This window comes from Scyliorhinus torazame, chromosome 6 (genome assembly GCF_047496885.1).
Source record: "Scyliorhinus torazame isolate Kashiwa2021f chromosome 6, sScyTor2.1, whole genome shotgun sequence".
NCBI classification, from domain to species: domain Eukaryota; kingdom Metazoa; phylum Chordata; class Chondrichthyes; order Carcharhiniformes; family Scyliorhinidae; genus Scyliorhinus; species Scyliorhinus torazame.
The window spans coordinates 103,091,270-103,115,561 of NC_092712.1; the positions used below are offsets into that span (position 1 = coordinate 103,091,270).

Sequence of the window (24,292 nt, forward strand, 5' to 3'; positions counted from 1 at the left end):
TTGCTCCAGGTCTCTCCGTCTCCCGTGGTGTGGGAAGGGCATCCTGCGTGCGTCGCATGCTGGAGGGTCCGGGGTTTCTCCGTCTCCCGTGGTCTCCGAGGGGCATCCTGCGGGCGTCGCATGCTGGAGGGTCCGGGTCTCTCTGTCTCCCGTGGTCTCCGAGGGCATCCTGCGGGCGTCGCATGCTGGAGGGTCCGGGTCTCTCCGTCTCCCGTGGTCTCCGAGGGGCATCCTGCGGGCGTCGCATGCTGGAGGGTGCGGGTCTCTCCGTCTCTGTGGTCTCCGAGGGGCATCCTGCGGGCGGTGTGCATCTGCGGGGATGGGTGCCTGGACATTTGGTCCTGCGATACACAATGAAGCATGCATGGTTAGACATCAGGCAGTGATCAGGTGATACGGGGGAGGGGGATATAGGGAGGGGGGATATGGGGACGGGCTGTTGGTGGCTCACTTGCTCGTGGGCCCCCGACCTCTGCATCAGCAACCTCCGGTCCTCAGGTCCGCCAGCCAGTCCAGGGCCCTTTCCTCGTGTACGGTCAGTGGCCCTCTCATCAGCGGGCCCTCCTCCAGTCCCTCACATGCTCCCTATTGTTGTGTGCGCGCTTCTCCTGTGGGGGGGGGGGGGGGGTGGCAGGGGTAAAAGGCCACAGTGTTAGGCAGGTATATGACTGCACGCCATCGGTTGCGCGTGCATTGCAGAGGTTAAGGTTAGGGCTGGATTCACTTGGGGATATGGGGGATATGGGGGAGGGGGATATGGGGGATATGGGGGAGGGGGAATATGGGGGAGGGGGGGATAAGGGGAGGGGGATATGGGGGATATGGGGAGGGGCGATATGGGGGAGGGGGATATGGGAGGGGGGGATATGGGGGAGGGGGTATATGGGGGATATGGGGGAGGGGGGTATGGGGGAGGGGGGATAAGGGGGATATGGGGGATATGGGGGAGTGGGGGATATGGGGGAGGGGGATATGGGGGATATGGGGGAGGGGGGGATATGGGGGAGGGGGGATATGGGGGAGGGGGGATATGGGGAGGGGGGAGATATGGGGGAGGGGGGATATGGGGAGGGGGGATATGGGGGAGGGGGGATATGGGGGAGGGGGGAAGGGGGAGGGGGGGATATGGGGAGGGGGATATGGGGGCAGGGGGGGGGACTATGGGGAGGGGGGGGATATGGGGGAGGCTCACCCTGCCTGCTCTGTCGAGGCCGTTCACCTTCTTGTGGCACTGGGTGCCTGTCCGTGGTGTCAGGGCCACAGCGGTGACGGGCTCTGCCACTTCCCTCCACAGACGCCGGCTGTGGCGTGGGGCAACTCTGCGGCCGTGCCCGGGATACAGGGCGTCCCTCCTCTGCTCCACCGCGTCCAGGAGCGCCTCCACATGCGTGACTCGAACCTCGGGGCTGAGCGACGGCCAGCCATCCAGTCGGGTGTTGCGGTCGGGGTGTTCTGGTCGGGTGGGGGGGAGCTGCGCGGCCTTATGAGCCGTCACGTCGTGCAGCGCGTATGACGCTGCACGGCGTGAACCACTGCACAAGCGCGGATCCCGTTACGTCGCTGCTAGCCCATTTCGGGCCGGAGACTATCGTCCCATTTTTATGACGTGACGCAAGTGGGATTTGCGCCGTTTTTTGCGCCGATCGGCGGACTTTCCGCCGATAACGGAGAATTTTGCCCCAGAATTGTACCCTTTGCCTTTCTTCATTCTTCCCACCAAAAAGTTTAATTTCACAATTCTCTGCAATAAATTTCATCTGTCACTTGTCCACCTATTTCACCATTCCATCTATGTTCTCTTAAAATCTATCACTATCCTCCTCATAATTCAAAATATTTTGAAATTGGTGTCATATGCAAATTTATTAATTGTACCCTGCACATCCAAGCCTAGGTCAATAATGTCCATGAAGAGAAGAAGTGACCTATGTACTGACCCCGAGGGAAACTCCTGTCCACCATGTTCTAGTCTGAAAAATATCCATTTATCATTATTTCTGTTTTCTGTGTCTCAGCCAACTTGCAATAGAATCACTATTGTGCAGAAGGAGACAATTTGCTCCATTGAATCTGCACTGACCCTCTGAAAGAGCACCCTACCTAGGCCCACGCCCTCACCTATCCCCATAACCTTGTAAACCCACCTAACCTTTTTGACACTAAGGGGCAATTTAGCACGGCCAATCGATCTAGCCTGCACATCTTTGGACTGGGAGGAAACTGTAGCACTCGGAGGAAACCCACACAGACACGGGGAGAAAGTGCAAACTCCACAGTCACCAAAGATCTGAATTGAACCCGGGTCCCTGGCGCTGTGAGCAGTAGTGCTAACCACTGTCCCAATTGTTGGAGCAACACAAGAGAAGCACAAAGTGAATTTGGAAGAAGTCTTCAAGAGGTTTAAAATGCTGATATTCAGTGAAAGCGAGAGAAGTGCACGTTTCAGACTGACAAGGTCAAGTATTTAAGTTTCAGAGTTTATGCGATTGGGTTAACACCCATTTGAAGATAAGGGGCAGGATTCTCCTTTTGAGAGACTCTGCCGTCAGGATTCCCCATTTTTCCAGCAGCCCGGAGGTTTCCCGAAGGGGTGGGGCTGCCCCACAATGGGAAACCCCATTGACCAGCCGGCGAAATGGTGAATCCCAACGGCGTGCCGCACCAGAAATCTCTGACGTGGGTCTCTGGTGGGGGGTCTCTGCTGGGGTCTCTGGTGGGAGACTAGTTGGGAGTCTCTGGTGGGGGAGGGCTGATGGGAATTTCTGGTGGCGGGATGATGAGGGTCGCTAATGGGGGGGGGGGTCTGATGGGGGTGAGCAGGATTTCCATTGTAGTGGGAGAGGGGGGCCTCCTAATGGACCTTGGGGGGCACCCTAGGCCTACCACGAGGTCCATCACATCAGAGCCACACGGGCAAATACTTTCACCAAATCCACGCCCATGTAACTCCCAGCCATGGTGCCCAAGCATCATGGAGACATGGAGAATCCAGTGCCAATTTGCATCCTCCCACTGGCGCAGGGTGCAAACCTTGATGCCGCCGCCAGCATTGCAACTGGATCAGTGCCTATTCCCTTTTTGCCTGAAGTGAGATTCTCCTCTGCGTCGGGAACTCCGCTATTGGCAGAGGGCGACAGAGAATCCGGCCAAGGCAATAAAAGAGGCCCTGGAGTCAAGAGATGGTCAATTATTATGGCCACTTTTTACCCAATCTGTCAAGCATTTTGGCACCCCTGCATCAACTACTAAAAAAGTATCAACGTTGGAAGTGGGAGCTGGCCCAGAGGCAGCCTTTTGCTCAGGTCAAAGAATCCCTGCAGTCATAGAAACTATCATAGAATTTACAGTGCAGAAGGAGGCCATTCGGCCCATCGAGTCTGCACTGGCTCTTGGAAAGAGCACCCTACCCAAGGTCAACACCTCCACCCTATCCCCATAACCCAGTAACCCCACCCAACACTAAGAGCAATTTTGGACACTAAGGGCAATTTATCATGGCCGATCCACCTAACCTGCACATCCTTGGACTGTGGGAGGAAACCGGAGCACCCGGAGGAAACCCACACACACACGGGGAGGGTGTGCAGACTCCGCACAGACAGTGGCCCAAGCCGGAATCGAACCTGGGACCCTGGAGCTGTAAAGCAATTGTGCTATCCACAATGCTACCGTGCTGCTCGTGTGTGCATGGGTTTCCTCCGGGTGCTCCGGTTTCCTACCGTGCAGTCGTCAGCATTGCTGGTCCATTCAATCCATCATTATTCTTTGTGATGGATCACCGTATAGCATCAGTGTGGTATTCTCACACAAAATGGAAGATGGTGTGGAAAGTCTGTCACCTTCACCTCCAGAAAACTGTCAGCTGCCTAAAGGAAATATTCCCAGATCAACAAATAAAGTCTGGCGGTCATTTATGCCATAAAAAATTGTCATCAGTATGGTTATGGCTGCCACTTCACCATCGTCACGGACCATAAATCATTACTTAGCATTTTCCGTGAAGATAAACCCATTCTGCCGACATCATTGACCCAAGAACAAAGATGGGCACTGCCCTTGGCCCCGTATTGATTACCTTCGAGCATCGTCTGGGTACCCAGATACCAAATGCAAATGCTTTGAACAGGCTTCCACTGCCACAAGCAATATCCGAGCCTCCCACTCACAGAAGGTCTAAATGTTCCTGATACTTTACCTATTTCATCTGGCCACATTAAGGTGTGGACCAACAGAGATCCTGTGTTGTCAAGAGTTAAAAGGATGGTTCTAACGGGCTGGCATTTTTAGAAGTCAGAACAGATTAGGCCCAATGTGCAACATAGGGACCAAATCACCTGTGAGGACAGGGTTCTCCTGTGGGGCTGCAGAGTAATAGTGCCAGCCCCGGGGCAGCAGCCTCTCTCCAAGAATTGCACTGCGGTCACCCTGGGCAATCTATAATTAATGTACTGTCCAGGAGTTATGTTTGGTGGCCAGGGATCAGGAAGAACATAGAAAGCATGATGTGACCACTTTTGCTAAACAAACCTTCCGCCTGCAGCACGTTTGCAACCGTGAGAGTGGCTGGAGTTTCCGTGTACAAGACTCCATATTGACATCACGGGTCCCTTTTTGGGTATGAAGTTTTTGATTGTTGTAGGTGCCCACTTGAAGCGGCTGGATGTTCTGCCTATGCGTTCGACCACTGCGGCACCCATCATGGACAAGTTGTGCCAAATCTTTGCCATTCACAGCCTACATGAGGTGATTGTCTCAGACAACGGTATTGCCTTCGCAGCCAAAGAGTTTCATCTCTTTGTTAAGTCCAATGGAACCCAACACATAAGGACAGACCTCTACACCCTGCATCAAACGGGTTGGCTGAAAGAGCTGTCCAAACTTTCTAAGCATTAGTGAATAAACAAGCTCAAAGGCCACTACTTCTTTGCCTAGCGGACTTCCTGCCCTCGTACAAATCAACCCTGCATACCACCACTGACGTTACCCCTATTGAGTTGTTAATGGGCCGACGTCTCAGGACCTGACTTGACCTTATTTTTACAAATTTGTCAGGGAGGGTGGAGGCTATGCAAGCAGAAAAGCCACCAAGAAGGACAAGTTGTTTCAAACAGACAATTTAGTACACGTGTGGAGCTTTGGTGCCGGACCAGAATGATTAGCTGGAAGAGTTGTCGCCAGGACTGGGCCAGTATCCTATGTCACAGACCTACAGGCCGTGAGGCTGGACATCACGTTGACCATCTGAGGAGGAGAGAATCCAACATCTCCAAACAGGGGCAGGTGGACCCAATCCCAGGTACCAGTACACCACTGAGGCGGTGGTGTTGGAACCGTGATATTCTCAAGGGGATTCATCAGGGGCCGTGGAAGAGGTAGTCAGTACTACCCCTGTTTTGGACTCCAGCGATTTGCCTGCCTTTGCTGTAGACTCAGATGCTTCTAATCTGGAAGAACCAGTTGCCAAGTTGAGACGTTCGGCGGGAGTTAGGAAGTCACCTGATGGACTTATCTTAAGAACTTTGTTTTGAGCTCCTGCACTATAACTATCTTTGCTTTTGTATGTATAAGACTGGAAATAAGAGTTTTTCTGTTTTGTATTACAAGAATCTGTAAGGGAACTTAAAGAGGGAGGAATGTGGTAGCGTGGCCTTTTAAGAGCTAATGCTTTGTGGGGCACGCATTGGGCCCTGGGCCTATGAGGATGGAGTACGTGAACATTAGTCTTATCAGGTGTTTCGGCACGTATTTCGCTGTCGGGGCTTGGTCAGAGTTAGCCCAGGAGTTTTGGGAAGAAGACCTGTACTGTCCCGTGTCTATAGTTGTGGGGAGAAGACATGTGCTGTCCCGTGTAAATAGCTGTGGGGAGAAGACCTGTGCTGTCCCGTGTATATAGTTGTGGGAAGCAGACCTGTGCTGTCCTGTGTATATAGTTGTGGGAAGAAGGTCTGTGCTGTCCTGTGTATACAGTTGTGGGAACAAGACCTGCGATGTCCTGCGTATATCGTTGTGGGAAAATAATAATAATAATCGCTAATTGTCACAAGTAGGCTTCAATGAAGTTACTGTGAAAAGCTCCTAGTCGCCACATTCCGGCGCCTGTTCGGGGAGGCTGGTACGGGAATTGAACCCGCGCTGCTGGCATTGTTCTGCATTACAAGCCAGCTGTTTAGCCCATTGTGCTAAACCAGCCCCATGCTGTCCCGTGTGTATAGTTGTGGGAAGAAGACCTGTGCTCTCTCGTGTATATAGTTGTGGGAAGAATACCCGTGGTGTCCCATGTATATAGTTCTTCATAGTTCAATAAACCATGTTGTATTCTAACACGCCTTGTCGATCACCTCACTATATATCATCTACCATCTGAAAGCAAGAAAAGAGAGAAATGAAGAATGAAAAGTCAGACGCTGCACCTTCTGCACTTATATGTAAAAATGTTGGGGCAGGGAAGAGGGTGCTAGGAATGATTCAGGAGTGGACCAGGGCTTCACTGATGGAATGGAATATCCAAATGCTGCAAAGGGAGGGGAAGAAGCTTTTGTGGTGGCCTCACACTGGAAATGACAGATATGGTGGAAGAGATGCAGCATCTTTCCATTTAAAGGCAGGCAATGCAACACCTGCCCGTATACCTCCACCCTTTGCATCATCCAGGGCTCCAAATATTCTTTCAAAGAAAAGCAGTAACTTACTTGTACTTCGGGGGAAGCGGAGGTAGTGGCAGCTATGGAGGCGGAGAAGGCCTTTGACCGGGTGGAGTGGGAGTATCTTTGGGAAGTGTTGCGGAGGTTTGGGTTCGGGGAGGGGTTCATCAGCTGGGTCAGGCTGCTATATAGAGCCCCGGTGGCGAGTGTGGCTCTGAATCAGCGGAGGTCGGAGTACTTTCGGCTGTACCGGGGGACGAGGCAGGGGTGCCCCCTGTCCCCCTTGTTGTTTGCACTGGCAATTGAGCCTCTGGCCATGGCACTAAGGGAGTCCAGGAAATGGAGCGGACTGGTCCGGGGGGAGAGGAACACCGGGTGTCATTGTATGCTGACGACCTGTTGCTGTATGTGGCGGATCCAGTGGAGGGGATGGCAGAGGTCATGCGGATCCGAAGGGAGTTTGGGGACTTTTCGGGGTATAAGGTATAAGCCCAATCGGTGCCCCCAAACCAGCCACCCCCTCCTTCGTGGGCAGCACGGTAGCATTGTGGATAGTACAATTGCTTCACAGCTCCAGGGTCCCAGGTTCGATTCCCGGTTTGGGTCACTGTCTGTGCGGAGTCTGCACATCCTCCCCGTGTGTGCGTGGGTTTCCTCCGGGTGCTCCGATTTCCTCCCACAGTCCAACAATGTGCGGGTTAGCTGGATTGGCCATGCTCAATTGCCCATAGTGTCCAAAATTGCCCTTAGTGTTGGGTGAGGTTACTGGGTTATGGGGATAGGGTGGAGGTGTGGACCTTGGGTGGGGTGCTCTTTCTAAGAGCCGGTGCAGACTCGATGGCCCGAATGGCCTCCTTCTGCACTGTAAATTCTATGAAACTCCCAGTTTAGTGCACTGTATTCACTTTTCACAATGTGGTCTCCCTATAATAATCACTTTGCAGAAACCTCCATTCGGTCCACGAGGGTGGGCCAGAGCTTCTGTGATTTAAATTCTCCGCCTTGCCCTCAGACTGACCTCTCTGTCCTTGGCCTGCTGTAGTGTTCCCACGAAGCTCAACACAGGATGGAAAAGCAGCAACTTGCCTTTAGATTTGGCAATTCTGGGCTCGACATTGAGTTTAACGATTTTAAATTGTGACCTCAGCCCTCACGTTTTGTTACTTTTTCCTTTGCCGGCTTTGGTTTTCCTCTCTTGTTAACTCTGCTTTTTCCTCCACAGGTGCCGCCAGGCCTGCTGGGTAGTTCAGCATTTTCTAGTTTTTTTGTTGAATATTGTCAGTGTCACACCTCAAGATGAATTTCCACTCCAAGATCTTACAAAATTTGACTTTTGAGGAGTGTAACTGATTTTGTGCTGACACCCAAGTATAGAAAAGGATTGGACTGTTCTTACTTTTTATTTGTTATAGATAAAAAATGGTACAGATAGTAATGGACAACTGCTTGGCAGGATCTGTGGTGAAGTAGTGCCTGATCCCATCTATCCCAATTTCCATGCACTTAGCCTACATTTTAAAAGTGATATCACAACAGGTCGCAATGGTTTTGAGATCACCTGGACATCTTCTCCAAATGGTAATTTGAAACCGTAAGAACTTACTTTTATCATTTAGTATGTAGCATGCAGCAACATCTCTGTAAAATTGCAATAACAATCATCTTGCCAAATGTAGGAATTCATTCTGCAGGGCTATATAGTAATCACTGAATTTTGGACACCAAATGCAATTCATGGCTGACTTTCCTTAGCTGTGGTCTATAATAGCTCCAGGAAAATAGGTATAATACGGAAGGAAAATGGGTAAGAACCAGTTGCTCCCAGTCTTCTCCTGAATAACACGCCATGCAATCCTCCTTTCTGCTCTTCTGTGGCTGTAATTAACTTCACCTGAAGAGGGCAGAGCACTGTAAAATACATGCAAAATAAACATCAGATTGCTTTGTGTATAAAGACGGTGTGTACAAATGGTTGGTATGCCAACACGCAAGCAAGCGTTTGAACAGACCACCTCCAGGAAAACCTGACTTTGCTGCTTCCTGAGCTCTTGTTTAAATACTAGCTTAAACAGCAAGCTAGTATTGCCGAGAAAGGAATTTCTTCTGACTTCTCACGTTTAAAAATAGTTCAGCTAATTCAGAACTATGACTTTTTGAGATATGGGACGTGATTCAGGTGCATGTAGTGGGGCGTTTCATGTTGAACGCATTGGCAAGATCATGGCCTGTATTCAACAGCACGTGTTCCAGAAAAGGCCCCCCCCCCCCCCCCCCCCCCACCGTAAATTTCGACATGCCTGGCTCCTTCGCCGTCTGATTCACCCAACTCGCATCCCAGCGGTTCGCCGCTAACAAGGGGGAGCAGCTTTTAAACGCTCCCTCTTCACTCACTCCCAGTCAGCAAACAAGGATGGCAGCGCAGAGACCTGCTCCTCGCTTTGGGGATGCCAACCTGGATAGGCTTCTTGACGTCCTGGATGAAAGGCGAGGTACTCTGTTCCTCTGAGAGGGTCAGAGAACCAGCAGCAAGGTCAGCAATGCTGCCTGGGGACAGTGGCAGCGGAAGCAACTGTCTGTGTGGGTACCATGACCAGGAGGATGCAATGGTACAATGTCAGAAGAAGACAAATGACCTCCAACGAGTTGCAAGGAGAAGTTACCACCATCTCTTGGCATCAGTTCTGCCTGCCATCTCTCAATTTCCAAAACCGCCCTCCTCCCCCCCACAATCCACTGGCTGACACCTAAACCTTCCCTGACATCTGATCCTTGTGCTTGTTCCTCAGAATCCCCTGGAACCTACCAGCAAAACCCTTTCATGTCCAACTGCGGTGCCCACTCATGCCACCTGCTATAGAACCGCCCCTGACCCATCAAGCGTGTGCCTCACAATCTCCTCTCTTTGTTCCCGCAGGAGAAGATAGTCCATAATAAACAGGTAAAGGCCAAAATTGGGGGGAGGAATCCCAGAGATTCAAGTCCTCACCCCCTATGAGGAACCGGCCCTAGAGATCATGGGGTTGCCCAGTCAAGGACAGCATAAAAGATAAAGAAAAAGCATACAAAGTGGCGAGGATTAGTGGGAAGCCAGAGGATTAGTGGGAAGCCTTTAAAAGCCGGCAGAGGACAACTAAAAAAGCAATGAGGGGGGAGAAGATGAAGTATGAGTGCAAGCTAGCTAGTAATATAAAGGAAGATAGGAAGAGTTTTTTCAATATATAAAAGGTAAGAGAGAGGCAAATAGACATTGGACCACTGGAAAATGTGGCTGGAGAAGTAACAATTGGACACAAAGAAATGGCAGATGAACTGAATAGTTACTTTTCATCAGTCTTCACGGTGGAAGACACCAGTGGGATGCCAGAGCTCCAGGAGAACCAGGGGGCAGAGGCGAGTTCAGTGAACATTACTAAGGAGAAGGTTCTGGGGAAACTGAAAGGTCTGAAGGTGGATAAATCATCTGTACCGGATGGATTACACCCCAAGGTTCTAAAAGAGATAGCTGAGGAGATTGTGGAGGCATTGGTGATGATCTTTCAGGAATCACTGGAGGCAGGAAGGGTCCCAGAGGACTGGAAAGTGGCTAATTTAACACCAGTGTTTAAGAAGGGAGGGAGGCAAAGACGGGAAATTATAGGCGGTTAGCCTGACTTCGGTCATTGATAAGATTTTAGAGTGCATTATTAAAGATGAGATCGCGGAGTACTTGGAAGTGCATGTTAAAATAGGACTGAGTCAGCACGGCTTCGTCAAAGGGAAGTCATGTCTGACAAATCTGTTAGAGTTCTTTGAGGAGGAAATAAAAAGGAAGTTAGACAAAGGAGAACCAGTGGACGTGATTTATTTAGATTTCCAGAAGGCCTTTGACAAGGTGCCACATAGAGACTGTTAAATAAGTTAAGAGCCCATGGTGTTACGGATAAGATCCTGGCATGGATAGAAGATTGGCTGACTGGCAGAAGGCAGAGAGTGGGGATAAAGGGGTCTTTTTCAGGATGGCAGCCGGTGACTAGTGATGTACCTCAAGGGTCAGTGCTGGGACCACAACTTTTCACGTTGTACATTAATGATCTGGAGGAAGGAACTGAAGGCATGGTTGCTAAGTTTGCAGATGATACAAAGATCTGTAGAGAGACAGGTAGTATTGAGGAAGCAGGTGGGCTGCAGAAGGACTTGGACAGGCTAGAAGAGTGGGCAAAGAAGTGGCAGATAGAATACAATGTGGAAAAGTGTGAGGTTATGCACTTTGGAAGGAGGAATTTAGGCACAGACTATTTTCTAAATGGGAAGATGCTTAGAAAATCAGAAGCACAAAGGGACTTGGGAGTCCTTGTTCACGATTCTCTTAAGGTTAACGTGCAAGTTCAGTCAGCAGTTAGGAAGACAAATGCAATATTAGCATTCATGTCGAGAGGTCTAGAATACAAAACCAGGGATGTACTTCTGAGGCTATATCAGGCTCTGGTTAGACCCCATTTGGAGTATTGTGAGCAGTTTTGGGCCCCGTATCTAACGAAGGATGTGCTGGCCTTGGAAAGGGTCCAGAAGAGCTTCACAAGAGTGATCCTTGAAAGGAAGAGCTAGTCGTATGAGGAATGGTTGATGACTCTGGGTCTGTACTCATTGGAGTTTAGAAGGATGAGGGGAGATCTTATTGAAACTTAGAGGATACTGCGTGGCCTAGATAGAGTGGACGTGGAGAGAATATTTCCCCTTGTAGGAAAAACTAGAAGCAGAGGACACAATCTCAGATGAAAGGGACGATACTTTAAAACAGAGATGAGGAGGATTTTCTTCATCCAGATGGTGGTAAATCTGTGGAACTCTTTGCCGCAGAAGGCTGTGGAGGCCAAATCACTGAGTGTCTTTAAAATAGAGATAGATAGGTTTTTGATCAATAAGGGGATCAGGGGTTATGGGGAGAAGGCAGGAGAATGGGGATGAGAAAAATATCAGCCATGATTGAGTGGCGGAGCAGACTCGATGGGCCGAATGGCCTGATTCTGCTCCTCTGTCTAATGGTCTTATGGAGAGAGCATTGATGGACAGCAAGGTTTGCCTGCACTAGAGAGGTGAGGATCCAATGCCCCTTCATCCAGATGATTTGTCTCAAGTGAGTTGTTCATATCAAACAAAATGATCCTTCCCCTCTCACTGAGCATATGCCTATTGTCTCGCAGGATCACCATTTGGAGTCATGTACTCCGCCACAACACCTTGGAGGAGAGCTCCAAGGAGACCACAGCTATTACCCCCACCTTCCACCAGCGCAGAGCCACACAACTCGGTGGGTGACATTAGTGGACAGGCTTCTGGGGCACAATCTGATGAGCACCACACAATCACTGATGCACATCAAGTGGAGGTAGGAAAATCCATGAGAGACAGCAGTCAGAGCTCTGCTGGATCCCTCGCTTGACTTGTGAGAGATAATGGGATCATTGTCCACATTCTCCAATTTGATTTGGAGCCTGGTTTAGCTCACTTGGCTGGCCAGCTGGTTTGTGATGTAGAGCAAGGCCAGCAGTGTGGTTTCAATCCCCATACTGGCTGAGGTTATTCATGAAGGCCTGCCTTCTCAACCTTGTCCCTCATCTGAGGTGTGGTTATCCTCAGGTTAAATCACCGTCAGTCAACTCTCTCCCTCAAAGGGGAAAGCAGCCTATGGTCATCTGGGACTATGGCGACATTACCTTACCTTTTTTATGGGATCCCGGGACACAGCTGGGTCCCCAGCCTGATGTTGAGTCAATGGACAAGGTTCTCCCTGACCTGCTGCAGATGAACCGGAGCCGTGAGATTCCAGGATGGTGTGTCAGCTATATTCCAATGACTGCAAAGCTGTTTGGAGGAGTCTTCAGGCACAGAAGATGGTGTAGGCAATGCTTGGCACCCAGGCCAACACTGCTAGGGTGGCGACCGCAGTGGAAACCGAGAGCACAACATCTGCACCTTGAGTGGTGTGTCCAAGTTATGGCTCAGTCTGTGCCAAACATGGCTGAGGGCCTTGACGCCATGTCCCAGTCGGTAAGGGATATGTCCCCTATGAAGGTGGACATTACTGAGGCACTGCAGAGTATGGCCAAGTCACTGAGGAACATCGCTGAGTGCATCAAAACCATGGTGCTGACAATGGGGAACCTCCAGGACTGGTAGAACCAGACGATGGCCTCTGAAGCTCATCTAAATGCTCCTTAAATGTCTATCCAGGACGTTTCTTGATTTGCTATTAATCCCGAAAACAAGGTGCAATCAATGCTTATGAAGTCATAATACACTTTCGATATGTGATATTAATGAATCAATTGAATAAATGTAGCTGCAATTTTACATAAACCTTATCATGTTGATTCCCAAGTGTAATCTTAACTACTAATGACAGAATACAAAGGTTTGTATGTTGGGAGCTGTACGCTATAATGTAAAATTTATAGAAATGTAATTTCCAAGCAGCTGACTTTTTTTCGCTATGGTTCCTTTCTCCTGTACAGGCTGTGGTGGAACACTATTTGGCTCCAGTGGGTCTTTTTACAGTCCTAACTACCCAGCCACCTACAGCAACAATACTGACTGTGAGTGGATAATTGTGGCACCAATAGGACACATAATAACAATAAACTTTATATTCTTTAATATTGATGACCCTGGTGACTGCATCAAAAATTACTTGAGGCTGTATGATGGACCGGATTCCAATTCGCCACCCATAGGACCATACTGTGGAGTGGTATGTACAAAAAATACTTGTTCATAAATAATCTCACATTTTTCATTATATTTCATGTCCAAATGTTGGAGAGAAAAGACAAACTTAAGAAATTAAAGATCTATATCATGGAAATGTTTTTGTGGTTTGGAAACAAAGTTGTAGGAACTATACATTGTGCTTTACAGAATAAATAACTTTAGTAAGGTTATTGGCTCAGATTTTGCAGTTAAAGTAACCACGAGGCTATAGGTGTTCACCGTTGTTATGGACTAAATTGAAGAACAACAACTGGCGAACATATGTGCATAGTTAAATGTGGAAATTAGAAAGATGCAGCCTGAGTGTCCCTGGATTTGCAGAAAATTTGCTACACTGGTATCTCTCCGAGAGAATCATAGAATTCTTTGAGAAGGTGACCAAACAGGTGGATGAGGGTAAAGCAGTTGATGCGGCGTATATGGATTTCAGTAAAGCGTTTGATAAGGTTCCCCACGGTAGGCTACTGCAGAAAATACGGAAGCATGGGATTCAGGGAGATTTAGCAGTTTGGATCAGAAATTGGCTAGCTGGAAGAAGACAAAGGGTGGTGGTTGATGGGAAGTGTTCAGACTGGAGTCCAGTTACTAGTGGTGTACCACAAGGATCTGTTTTGGGGCCACTGCTGTTTGTCATTTTTATAAATGACCTGGAGGAAGGTGTAGAAGGATGGGTGAGTAAATTTGCAGATGACACTAAAGTCGGTGGAGTTGTGGACAGTGCGGAAGGATGTTACAAGTTACAGAGGGACATAGATAAGCTGCAGTGCTGGGCTGAGAGGTGGCAAGTGGAGTTTAATGCAGAAAAGTGTGAGGTGGTTCATTTTGGAAGGAGTAACAGGAAGACAGCGTACTGGGCTAATGGTAAGATTCTTGGCAGTGTGGATGAGCAGAGAGATCTCGGTGTCCATGTACGTAGATCCCTGAAAGTTGCCATTCAGGTTGAGAGGGTTGTTAAGAAGGCGTATGGTGTGTTAGCTTTTATTGGTAGAGGGATTGAGTTTCGGAGCCATGAGGTCATGTTGCAGCTGTACAAAACTCTGGTGCGGCCGCATTTGGACTATTGCGTGCAATTCTGGTCACCGCATTATAGGAAGGATGTGGAAGCATTGGAAAGGGTGCAGAGATTTACCAGAATGTTGCCTGGTATGGAGGGAAGATCTTATGAGGAAAGGCTGAGGGACTTGAGGCTGTTTTCGTTAGAGAGAAGAAGGTTAAGAGGTGACTTAATTGAGGCATACAAGATGATCAGAGGATTGGATAGGGTGGACAGTGAGAGCCATTTTCCTCGGATGGTGATGTCTAGCATGAGGGGACATAGCTTTAAATTGAGGGAACATAGATATAGGACAGATGTCAGAGGTAGGTTCTTTACTCAGAGAGTAGTAAGGGTGTGGAATGCCCTGCCTGCAACAGTAGTGGACTCGCCAACACTAAGGGCATTCACATGGTCATTGGATAGACATATGGACGATAAGGGAATAGTGTAGATGGGCTTTAGAGTGGTTTCACAGGTCGGCGCAACATCGAGGGCTGAAGGGCCTGTACTGCGCTGTAATGTTCTATGTTCTATGTTCTAATACCCAACCATCTGCAGAAACTATACATACTGTGTGTGCCTAATCCTGGCACAAATAAGATGAGAATTAACAATAAACTTCATATTCTTTACTTTTAATGACCTTAATTGACCTTGCATCAAAATTTACCTGAGGTGATAAGATGGTCTAGATTCTGACTGTGGAACATTAAGTGGAAAACGACTTATCCATAAAAAGTTCATATTTTCTGCCATCCCTTTCACGTAAAGGAAAAAAGTTGCTGCTCTTACGCATAAGATACCTATAGAACTTGCCAAAAATGTTTGTGTTGCTTCATTCAAGTCCAAGTGATTTTATGATGGTCTGATAAGTCTTAATTACTGCCAAACAACTTCTCTAGCATTGGCAAAGCTAATTATTGTATATTTTAAAAGTTTTAATTGAACTTTTGAAACTAGCACTTCTTGGTCAGATACTGCATGCTTCAGTCAGGATTTTAAAAACTGATTGATTTGGGAGGTAAACAGTTGCTTGCCCTGTGCACATTAGATTCCAGATCCCATGTCAGGGATACTGCACTGAAATGGATTTCTAATCACTCTAAGATTCAGTGTAGAAACCCACAGGAAGTCTGTGGACGAGTGTGAATGTAATGAACAGTAGACTCCATTTGTTTGCCACAAACTGCAACATCCAGGTCAATATACTTTCCCAAACATGGGCATTTACTGCTGATGGTATTCATCCAGTTGAAAAATACTTAGAGGCTTTATATTTATCACACTATCTAATATTACATTTCTGTCTGCAGAATTGTAACATGGTACTTCAACACCCTTATTGCAAATGGTTTGCCAACTGCATTAAAATAAATAACCCAATATGTCAATGTTAGTTTGCAAAGTGAATTAAACAATTGGGCTGGATTTTCAGCTCAGAGGACCTCAAAACCATAGTCTACACAAGGGAACCTTTATAAAGGTAAGTTCAAAAGGTCCTCCTCATGCTCCACATGCCAAAGTATGACCCCAAACAATTTATGCCCCCCTCAGATTGTATACAGTGCATAGTGGGTGAATGGGCTTTGAAGAGCCATAGCTTGGCATGGATGGTATGGTGGGCCATAGGGCTCGCTTGGAGGGCCAGAAGTTTCCCAACTTCCTCAAGGATGAAAATCCAGCCCAGTGTGCTATCCATCAGTTCTGTTCATTGACTAAGTAGTTTATCCCATGTTGCGTATATATAAATGGGCAATCATGAAAAAGAAAACACTACCAAGAGAAAATGCTTGACTTGCCTTTGGGAGAGAAAGAAACATTGAAGAACATTTTACAGGTGAGTAAATTAGTGGAAGCTCAACTGCATGGGTTTGATGATAAGAATGGGATTTACTCAGGTTCTGCTTTATTACTTGTTCTTTATGTATTATTTGAACTGTAATAATACACATTACCTTTCCACTCACATTATCTTATATTCTCTTTTCTTATAGGAAAGTAACATTGCACCTTTCACTTCTACATCTTACCATGTCTTTGTGGAATTCCATGCTGAATATGCAGTTAAACCATCTGGATTCAGAATAAAATGGACCAGTTAAATTTATCTGAAGATTTAATTAATAGTCATAATATGTATTAGCGTGCTACTGTTTTCCTTCACTGAAACTGTTCAAAATTCTGTAGAAGGCAACAGAAATTTACCAAAGTTAGCTCATGAATCTTAAATAGTTTTAAAGTGTTGATTTGTAGAAACGCCAGGGCACTTTTGATAGAATTTTATTTTAGAAACTGCTAAAGCCAACTGACAGAAGGAGGAAGTATGGTCATTGTAAAGAGGAAGTCAGTCTGAGAATATGGAGGAAACACATAACATTACTAAAAGTTAGAGAGCGAGAAGCAAATCATGAGATTCATGTGAATAAAGGAAAATGAAGGTTGTAACGTCAATTGCTAGATAATTCCCGAAGAGAGGAGTGCCTGTGGCAGATAGTGAGGTTACAATGGAGTTAAATATCAGTTCTGGTTGCTGCTTTACAGGCCAAATATGATTTGCACTAGAGAGGGTACAGAGGATATTTACAAGGATGTTGCCAAAATGGATAATTATAGCTATATAGAAAGATAGGATAGAATCGGGTTATTTTCTTTTTAAAAAGGCGTCTGAGGGGTGATACAATTAAGGTATATAAAAGTACTAGATTGAAAGGACTTATTCTCCTTCAGTGAGCAGTCTTTAATGAGGTGGCATTGATCTAAAGTAATTGACAGAAAGATTAGAGGGGAGTTGGGGAGTCATGTTATTACCAGGAGGCTGATGGAGGTCTGGAAGTAGATAGAGGCAAAACGTCCTCATCACATTTTTTTTTTAAATACTTGAATATGCACTAGCGATTAAGATGCTGGATAGCTCTTTTATAGCTGATACCGACATGGTGGGCTAAATGGTCTCTTTTTGTGATATAAATTTTGAATGCGTTGATATTTCTATCAATTGTCCTATTTTATATGAATGAGAGAAAATCACAAAATAATTGTTGGTTGCTTGTATCATAATGAAGATCTGCTTTATTCCCCGGATTCCCTGAACAAAATGTAAAACTGTAATGAATTTTGCTTTTATTCTGGTGTTGTGTTGGAATATAATGTTTCTAATAGAATAAAGAGCAATGTAAGGCTAAGTGTCATTGACTTATGATTACTTTCATTGAATTCAATTAAATGAAAAATAGGTTGACCAGGAAGCCAGGGGCAGGCTGAGTGGGGATGCAAGTGGGCGGATGTACAAGCCAGCAGGTTTTAAGGCCCGGTTACATTCATTGGAACATTAACCTTGTTCTGTGATGATTGTCAGACAGAATTCATAAGTCTATAGTAACACTGGGAAGTCTTTGAAATGTTCATGAATAAGAAAAAATAAACAATCATCCATTCAAATTCCATATGAAAAGAATGCTCTTCTTAGGTTAATGGCAATCAAACATGCAGCCATTTAACTTGACATGAAAAATCCCATTCCTCTCACGTGTTCATAAATCTGTCAAAATAAAGGTTATTCAAAAAATCTCTCCAAAATGTTTTGATCCCACTAACTGTTCATAAAATTGTTAATGAAACACAACTCACAGTCCCGTTCACAGCAGTGTAAACAACACTTGCGGAGTAAATCCATTATTTTGGTTTGAAGCTCACCCAAGCATCCATAATGAGATTACATTCCACAATATATAAACAAACCTTCTGGAGCTCAATACACTAGTACCTTTGAAGTTGATTAAACAGATGGTTACCTGTTCTTTTTTTCATATGCTAAGCATGTCCAGGCCTTAATCGATGTAAAAATCAAAGCTTAGGGACCAGATGACACATTAATATCTGCTTCTCAATACTATTGTATTCAGAACAGCACTTTAACCTATTGTGGAAGTGGGAACAATTAAATAATGCTGGTCAACTTAATAGTCATTTACCTTTTAAGCCCTTGGATCAATCTCTGCACTAAAAATATAATTAACGTACCGTACAGCATCTAATTGTGACATTTGAAATTCGAAGGACCTTTGACCTTAGCAATCAAATTTTTTCCAAATCCACAACAGGTTGCCCCCAAGGTTCAGTAGCTGACTGTCATGATGTGTTTCACACAAGCTTCAGGAACCTTCCCACCTCACATAAGATATCAATTTGAGGGAAATGCAAGATCAACAAACATTCAAAAGATTAAAAGATAGTCATTTTTAGGCAATGTCGGGTTACCACCATGATTCCCATGCCAACCAAAATAGCGGCTGAAAAGAATTGGATGGTAAATTTCCATTTTGCGCCCTTAGCCTCCATTTTGGGCCACCTGACATGGATTTTCCCATCATTGGGATGGCAAAATCCAGCACTTTCTTCCTGCGATGGATGGAGTGAAAGGATCACATTTTCCTCATAGGAAATACTCCCCTCTGTTTGTTTTGTGTGTCTTGCATCCACAGGTGTGATCCAATCATGGTTTCTTTAATTTAATTATCATTTTTGTGGCAGATTCCCAAATGCTGTAATTGGAGATGAGGTAGATCGGAAATACAGTAAGGCCTCAGGAAGGAATTGATGGTATCTGCCGTGTAGTATCTGCCTAAATGGTATTGCACCTAGAACAGTGATGGAAATAAGCATAAGTGAAGGTGTTCCAGAAATATCCATTCTCCCATCCTGATAACTGCATCCCGGCAATCCCCCCCCCCCAACCCACCAATATTGTCTGAACATTTTATTGATTTACCCAAGAAAAAAGAAAGAGAAATTGTTGGGGTTCTGGTAGGGAACTCATTGAAGGGGAAGGTAAAGGTTTAATGGAAGGCTACAGCTTAGCATTGAGTATGGAGTATGTTCCCAAATGGGCCTGTCATATCAAAATCTTTCTCCCTCATGGAACTGCTCCGAGATATGACAAGAATCAACGTTCTGAGCAAAAAAGCAATGATTACTTAATAAAGGTGAGTGTTAACGTGCAATAATAATAATCTTTGTTGTCATAAGTAGGCTTACATTAACACTGCAATGAAGTTACTGTGAAAAGCCCCTAGTCTCCACATTCTGGCGCCTGTTCGGGTACACAACGGGAGAATTCAGAAGGTCCAAATTACCTAACAGCACGTCTTTCGGGACTTGTGGGAGGAAACCAGAGCACTCGGAGGAAACCCATGCAAACATGGGGTGAACGTGCAAACTGCACAGATAGTGACCCAAGCCGGGAATCGAACCTGGGACCCTAGAGCTGTAAAGCAACAGTGTTACCACTGTGCTATCAATAGGATGAGAATGTGTGTTTCCAGCTCACTCCCAGGTTCAGGGTACTCACTCACTGTTAGGTGTGTATGGCTGAGGATGGGTGAAAACCCTGACACTGGGAGTGAGCCAAGCTTATGAACACATAATGTCCCCGCACTCACACTACCCTCACATACACTCCCCTCATACACACTTCCTCTCCCTTCACACCCTCTCTCCCCTCTCTCTTTCCCTTACACTCTTACTCCTCTCAAATTCTCACCCCCTCACTCTGAATTCTCACTTCCTACCATTCTGGCACAGTGGTTAACCCTGCTGCCTCACAGCTCCCAGGGTCCCAGGTTCAATTCCGACCTTGGGTGACTGTGTGGAGTTTGTACGTTCTCCCCGTGTCTGCCTGGGTTTCCTCCGGGTGCTCCGGTTTCCTCTCACAGTCCAAAGATGGGCAGGTTATATGGATTGGCCATGCTAAATTGTTCCTTCGTGTCAAAAAGGTTGGTGGAGTTACTGGGGGATGGGGTGGAGCCATGGGTTTAGGTAGGGTGCTCTTTCCGAGAGCTGGTGCAGATTCGATGGGCCAAATGGCCTCCTTCGGCACTGGAAAGTCTATGATTCTCACCTCCTTCATACTCTCACCCAATAACACTGTAACCACTCAAACTCTCACCCCCACACATTCTCACCCCCACACACTCTCACCCCCCCCACCCTTATCTCACCCATTCTCACCTCCCACACTCGCCCCCCCCCCCCACTTTCACACCCCCTGATATTATCACCCACCCTGGCATTCTCACCCTCTAAAACTCTCAGCCTCGTCACACTTCCAACTCACACTCTCTCCCCTCTTCATACTCCCTCACAGCCTCACACACCCTCTCACGCACTCTCCCATCACACCCACCCTCTCAAATTAACTATCGCTTCACACTCTCACTCCCCTCTCATAATATCTTCCCCCTCACTCTCTCTTTCCCTCCCCCACCGAAACACTCTCTCCCTTCTGTCATGATATCCACATCAGCATATCATGGTGCAATCACACACACACTGATGGACAGGTAGTTGGACCAACCAGCACACACATAACATCGCAGCAAATCACCAGTGAGAGCACACGCACTATAAAACAGGGAACACCATAGTTCCCGCTCATTCTACCAGGAGATAGCTCAGAGCACAGAGCTCACAGCGTGCCACTCAGACATAGACAATGTGCTGAGTGCCTCACTAAGGTAGTGATAGGGCTGGGTCCACAGGTTAGCTGGTGAAGCACGTACCCAAGCCAGCAGTTAGTAGTTGTCGTTGTTAAGACAATAAAACAGAGTTGTACCATCTACAGCCGTGTTGGATCATTTGGATTGGATTGGATTTGTTTATTGTCACGTGTACCGAGGTACAGTGAAAAGTATTTTTCTGCGAGCAGCTCAACTGATCATTAAGTACATGAGAAGAAAAGGGAATAAAAGAAAATACATAATAGGGCAACACAACATATACAATGTAACTACAAAAGCACTGGCATCGGATGAAGCATACAGGGTGTAGTGTTAATGAAGTCAGTCCATAAGAGGGTCATTTAGGAGTCTGGTCACAGTGGGGAAGAAGCTGTTTTTGAGTCTGTTCGTGCGTGTTCTCAGACTTCTGTATCTCCTGCCCGATGGAAGAAGTTGGAAGAATGAGTAAGCCGGGTGGGAGGGATCTTTGATTATACTGCCCGCTTTCCCCAGGCAGCGGGAGGTGTAGATGGAGTCAATGGATGGGAGGCAGGTTTGTGTGATGGACTGGGCGGTGTTCACGACTCTCTGAAGTTTCTTGCGGTCCTGGGCCGAGCAGTTGCCATACCATGCTGTGATGCAGCCGGATAGGATGCTTTCTATGGTGCATCTGTAAAAGTTGGTAAGAGTCAATGTGGACATGCCGAATTTCCTTAGTTTCCTGAGGAAGTATAGGCGCTGTTGTGCTTTCTTGGTGGTAGCGTCGACATGGGTGGACCAGGACAGATTTTTGGAGATGTGCACCCTTAGGAATTTGAAACTGCTAACCATCTCCACCTCGGCCCTGTTGATGCTGACAGGGGTGTGTACAGTACTTTGCTTCCTGAAGTCAATGACCAGCTCTTTAGTTTTGCTGGCATTGAGGGAGAGATTGTTGTCGCTACACCACTCCACTAGGTTCTCTATCTCCCCCCTGTATTCTGACTCATCGTTATTCGAGACCCGGCCCACTATGGTCGTATCGTCATCAAACTTGTAGATGGAGTTGGAACCAAGTTTTGCCACGCAGTCGTGTGTGTACAGGGAGTAGAGTAGGGGGCTAAGTACGCAGCCTTGCGGGGCGCCGGTGTTGAGGACTATTGTGGAGGAGGTGTTGTTGTTCATTCTTACTGATTGTGGTCTGTTGGTCAGAAAATTGAGGATCCAGTTGCAGAGTGGGGAGCCAAGTCCTAGGTTTTGGAGCTTTGATATGAGCTTGGCTGGGATTATGGTGTTGAAGGCGGAGCTGTAGTCAATAAATAGGAGTCTAATGTAGGAGTCCTTGTTGTCGGGATGCTCTAGGGATGAGTGTAGGGCCAGGGAAATGGTATGCGAATTGCAGTGGATCAAGGCGTTCTGGGAGTATGGAGGTGATGCGCTTCATGTGCCGATTTGTGCATCGGGACACCCAACACGACACCTTCCCCATTCATCTTTCTCTCACCCAGTCTCCAGTCACTCACTTACTCAGATACCAGTGGACCCCATTCCTGCTGCCTTGTGCTCCACTCTGGAATGCCTTGTCCCACTCTGGATGCCTGGGCCCCACTCCTCAGCATCTCCCTTTCCTAGGCCATGCTCCAGAGCACCTCTGCTCACTGAGCCCTGCTCCCCAGTACCTCTGCTCACTAGAACCCACTCCTCAGCATGTCTGCTCCCTAGGCCACACCTCATGACAGAGGGCTTGCTCACAAGCCCTCAGCTTGCCCGGGCCTAGAGTGTTGGTTCCCTGGTCAATGGCTCCCTGGACCCACTCCTGCACTCTCCCGCCTTTGCTCCCTGGACCCCACTCCTTGCCTAACTGACTCTTGGTTCCCTGAGCTCCTTGGGTCTTATTGCTTGGTTCCCCAGGCCCTGAAGCTGCTGCCGCTGGTGTTTGCTGCTCCTCCAACCACAGATTGTTTCTCTTCCACCTTTGCAGCTGATAGGCTCGCTAGTAAGCAAACAGGAGAGAGAAAGGACCTGTAATTGGAGGAGCAGCTCCATGCAGAATCTTCCATTCAAAGCTACCCGTTTGACTGACATTTTGAAAACTGGTTCCAGGAACCACATGATGGAGCTTCATAGGCCCTATCCAGCCCCAGCTGAACAAGCCTGTGCTATATCACAGCTGAGCAATTCCTTTTACCTGCCTTTGACATACATACTGAATAAAAATCATTCAATTGGATTCTTGAATATTTCAACTGATCCAGCATCAAAGCCTTTGCGGGGAGAGAATTCCATTAATCTTCACTATTGTTTTGTGGGAAGATTGCCCGCTGATTTCACTCCTGAATGGTCCAGCTGGTGTTTTTATATAACAATCAGCTGGTAAATGAAACTCAGGAACTGCATGAGATCTTCAGATGGATTGATTCATGTCTCACATTGTCAGCGTATTTCCATGAAATGCCATCTCTTGCACCAAGGGAGCACATCTTGGGAAAATGTAGGTGTTCAAGTACCCTTTGATTCTCCCAAGATGCATTCCTTGTGAGCATAGCTCTGTAGATGTCAGATTTTGGAATTCTCTGTTATGTGCAATACTACAGGACTTGAGTGTCAGACACTAAAGAATATTGGGATGTCGGAGATGAGATGGTCAGTTGGCAATCTTACTGAATAAAAATCATTCAATTGGATTCTTGAACATTTCAATTGACCCAACGTCTAAAGCCTTACAGTGGAGAAAATTCCATTCATTTTCACTATTGTTTTGTGAGGAAAAATTGCCTGCTGCAAATATTTGGCGACAAGATGTTAAAAAAGACCCTGTGGAAAATACGCAGCAGGCCCATGGACACCTGTAAGAGAAAAGACAAGTTCATGTTTAAAGTGTGGAAATGATTTTGATATATGGTAATATTATAGTTGTCATAATAAAAGGATGATTGTGGTAGTGAACTCCAATGTATACAACATGGGCTCACCTGACCTGGGTTTGAGGGTCAGATAGCACATGTTAGGGTAAATTGTAACAAGGCTGCAGAGACCTTGCAGCTGTGTGTTCATGTACTGATATTAATCAAGTTAGTTTGCAGCAAAAAAAAATTTTTAATTGAAAAAATGATGTCAGTCATCCTGCAACATTAAAATAAAACATGGAGGAGATTTAGAGCCCTCTCTCTCCGTTCCTGAGAAAGTTGGGGCTGCCTCAAACTCCAAAGAGAAGCAAAAATGTGATTCTCGCCGGCATGATTGGCTTTTGGAATCTTACCACTCCCTCCCCTCACCAGTGAAGTAGTCGAATCATGCGGTGTGAGCCCAGGAACTTTATTTTAATACATTACCATGTCATTGGCGAGCAGTCTCTCCAGACCTTCCCTCCTCACGGAATCCTGACCCGGCACCGG

General features: G+C 46.8%; 1 protein-coding gene across 1 annotated transcript in view; it reads left to right on the forward strand.

Annotated features, from left to right (window-relative positions):
• cubn (cubilin (intrinsic factor-cobalamin receptor)) overlaps positions 1-17,606 on the forward strand; it is a 604,171-nt gene extending 586,565 nt beyond the window's left edge. Inside the window, exons 58-60 of the mRNA XM_072510233.1 lie at positions 8,054-8,219; positions 13,133-13,368; positions 16,419-17,606. Of these exons, the coding sequence (XP_072366334.1) occupies positions 8,054-8,219; positions 13,133-13,368; positions 16,419-16,526 (510 nt within the window). The 3' untranslated portion in view covers positions 16,527-17,606. The remainder of the gene's footprint in view (positions 1-8,053; positions 8,220-13,132; positions 13,369-16,418) is intronic.
• Positions 17,607-24,292: the final 6,686 nt, after the last annotated feature.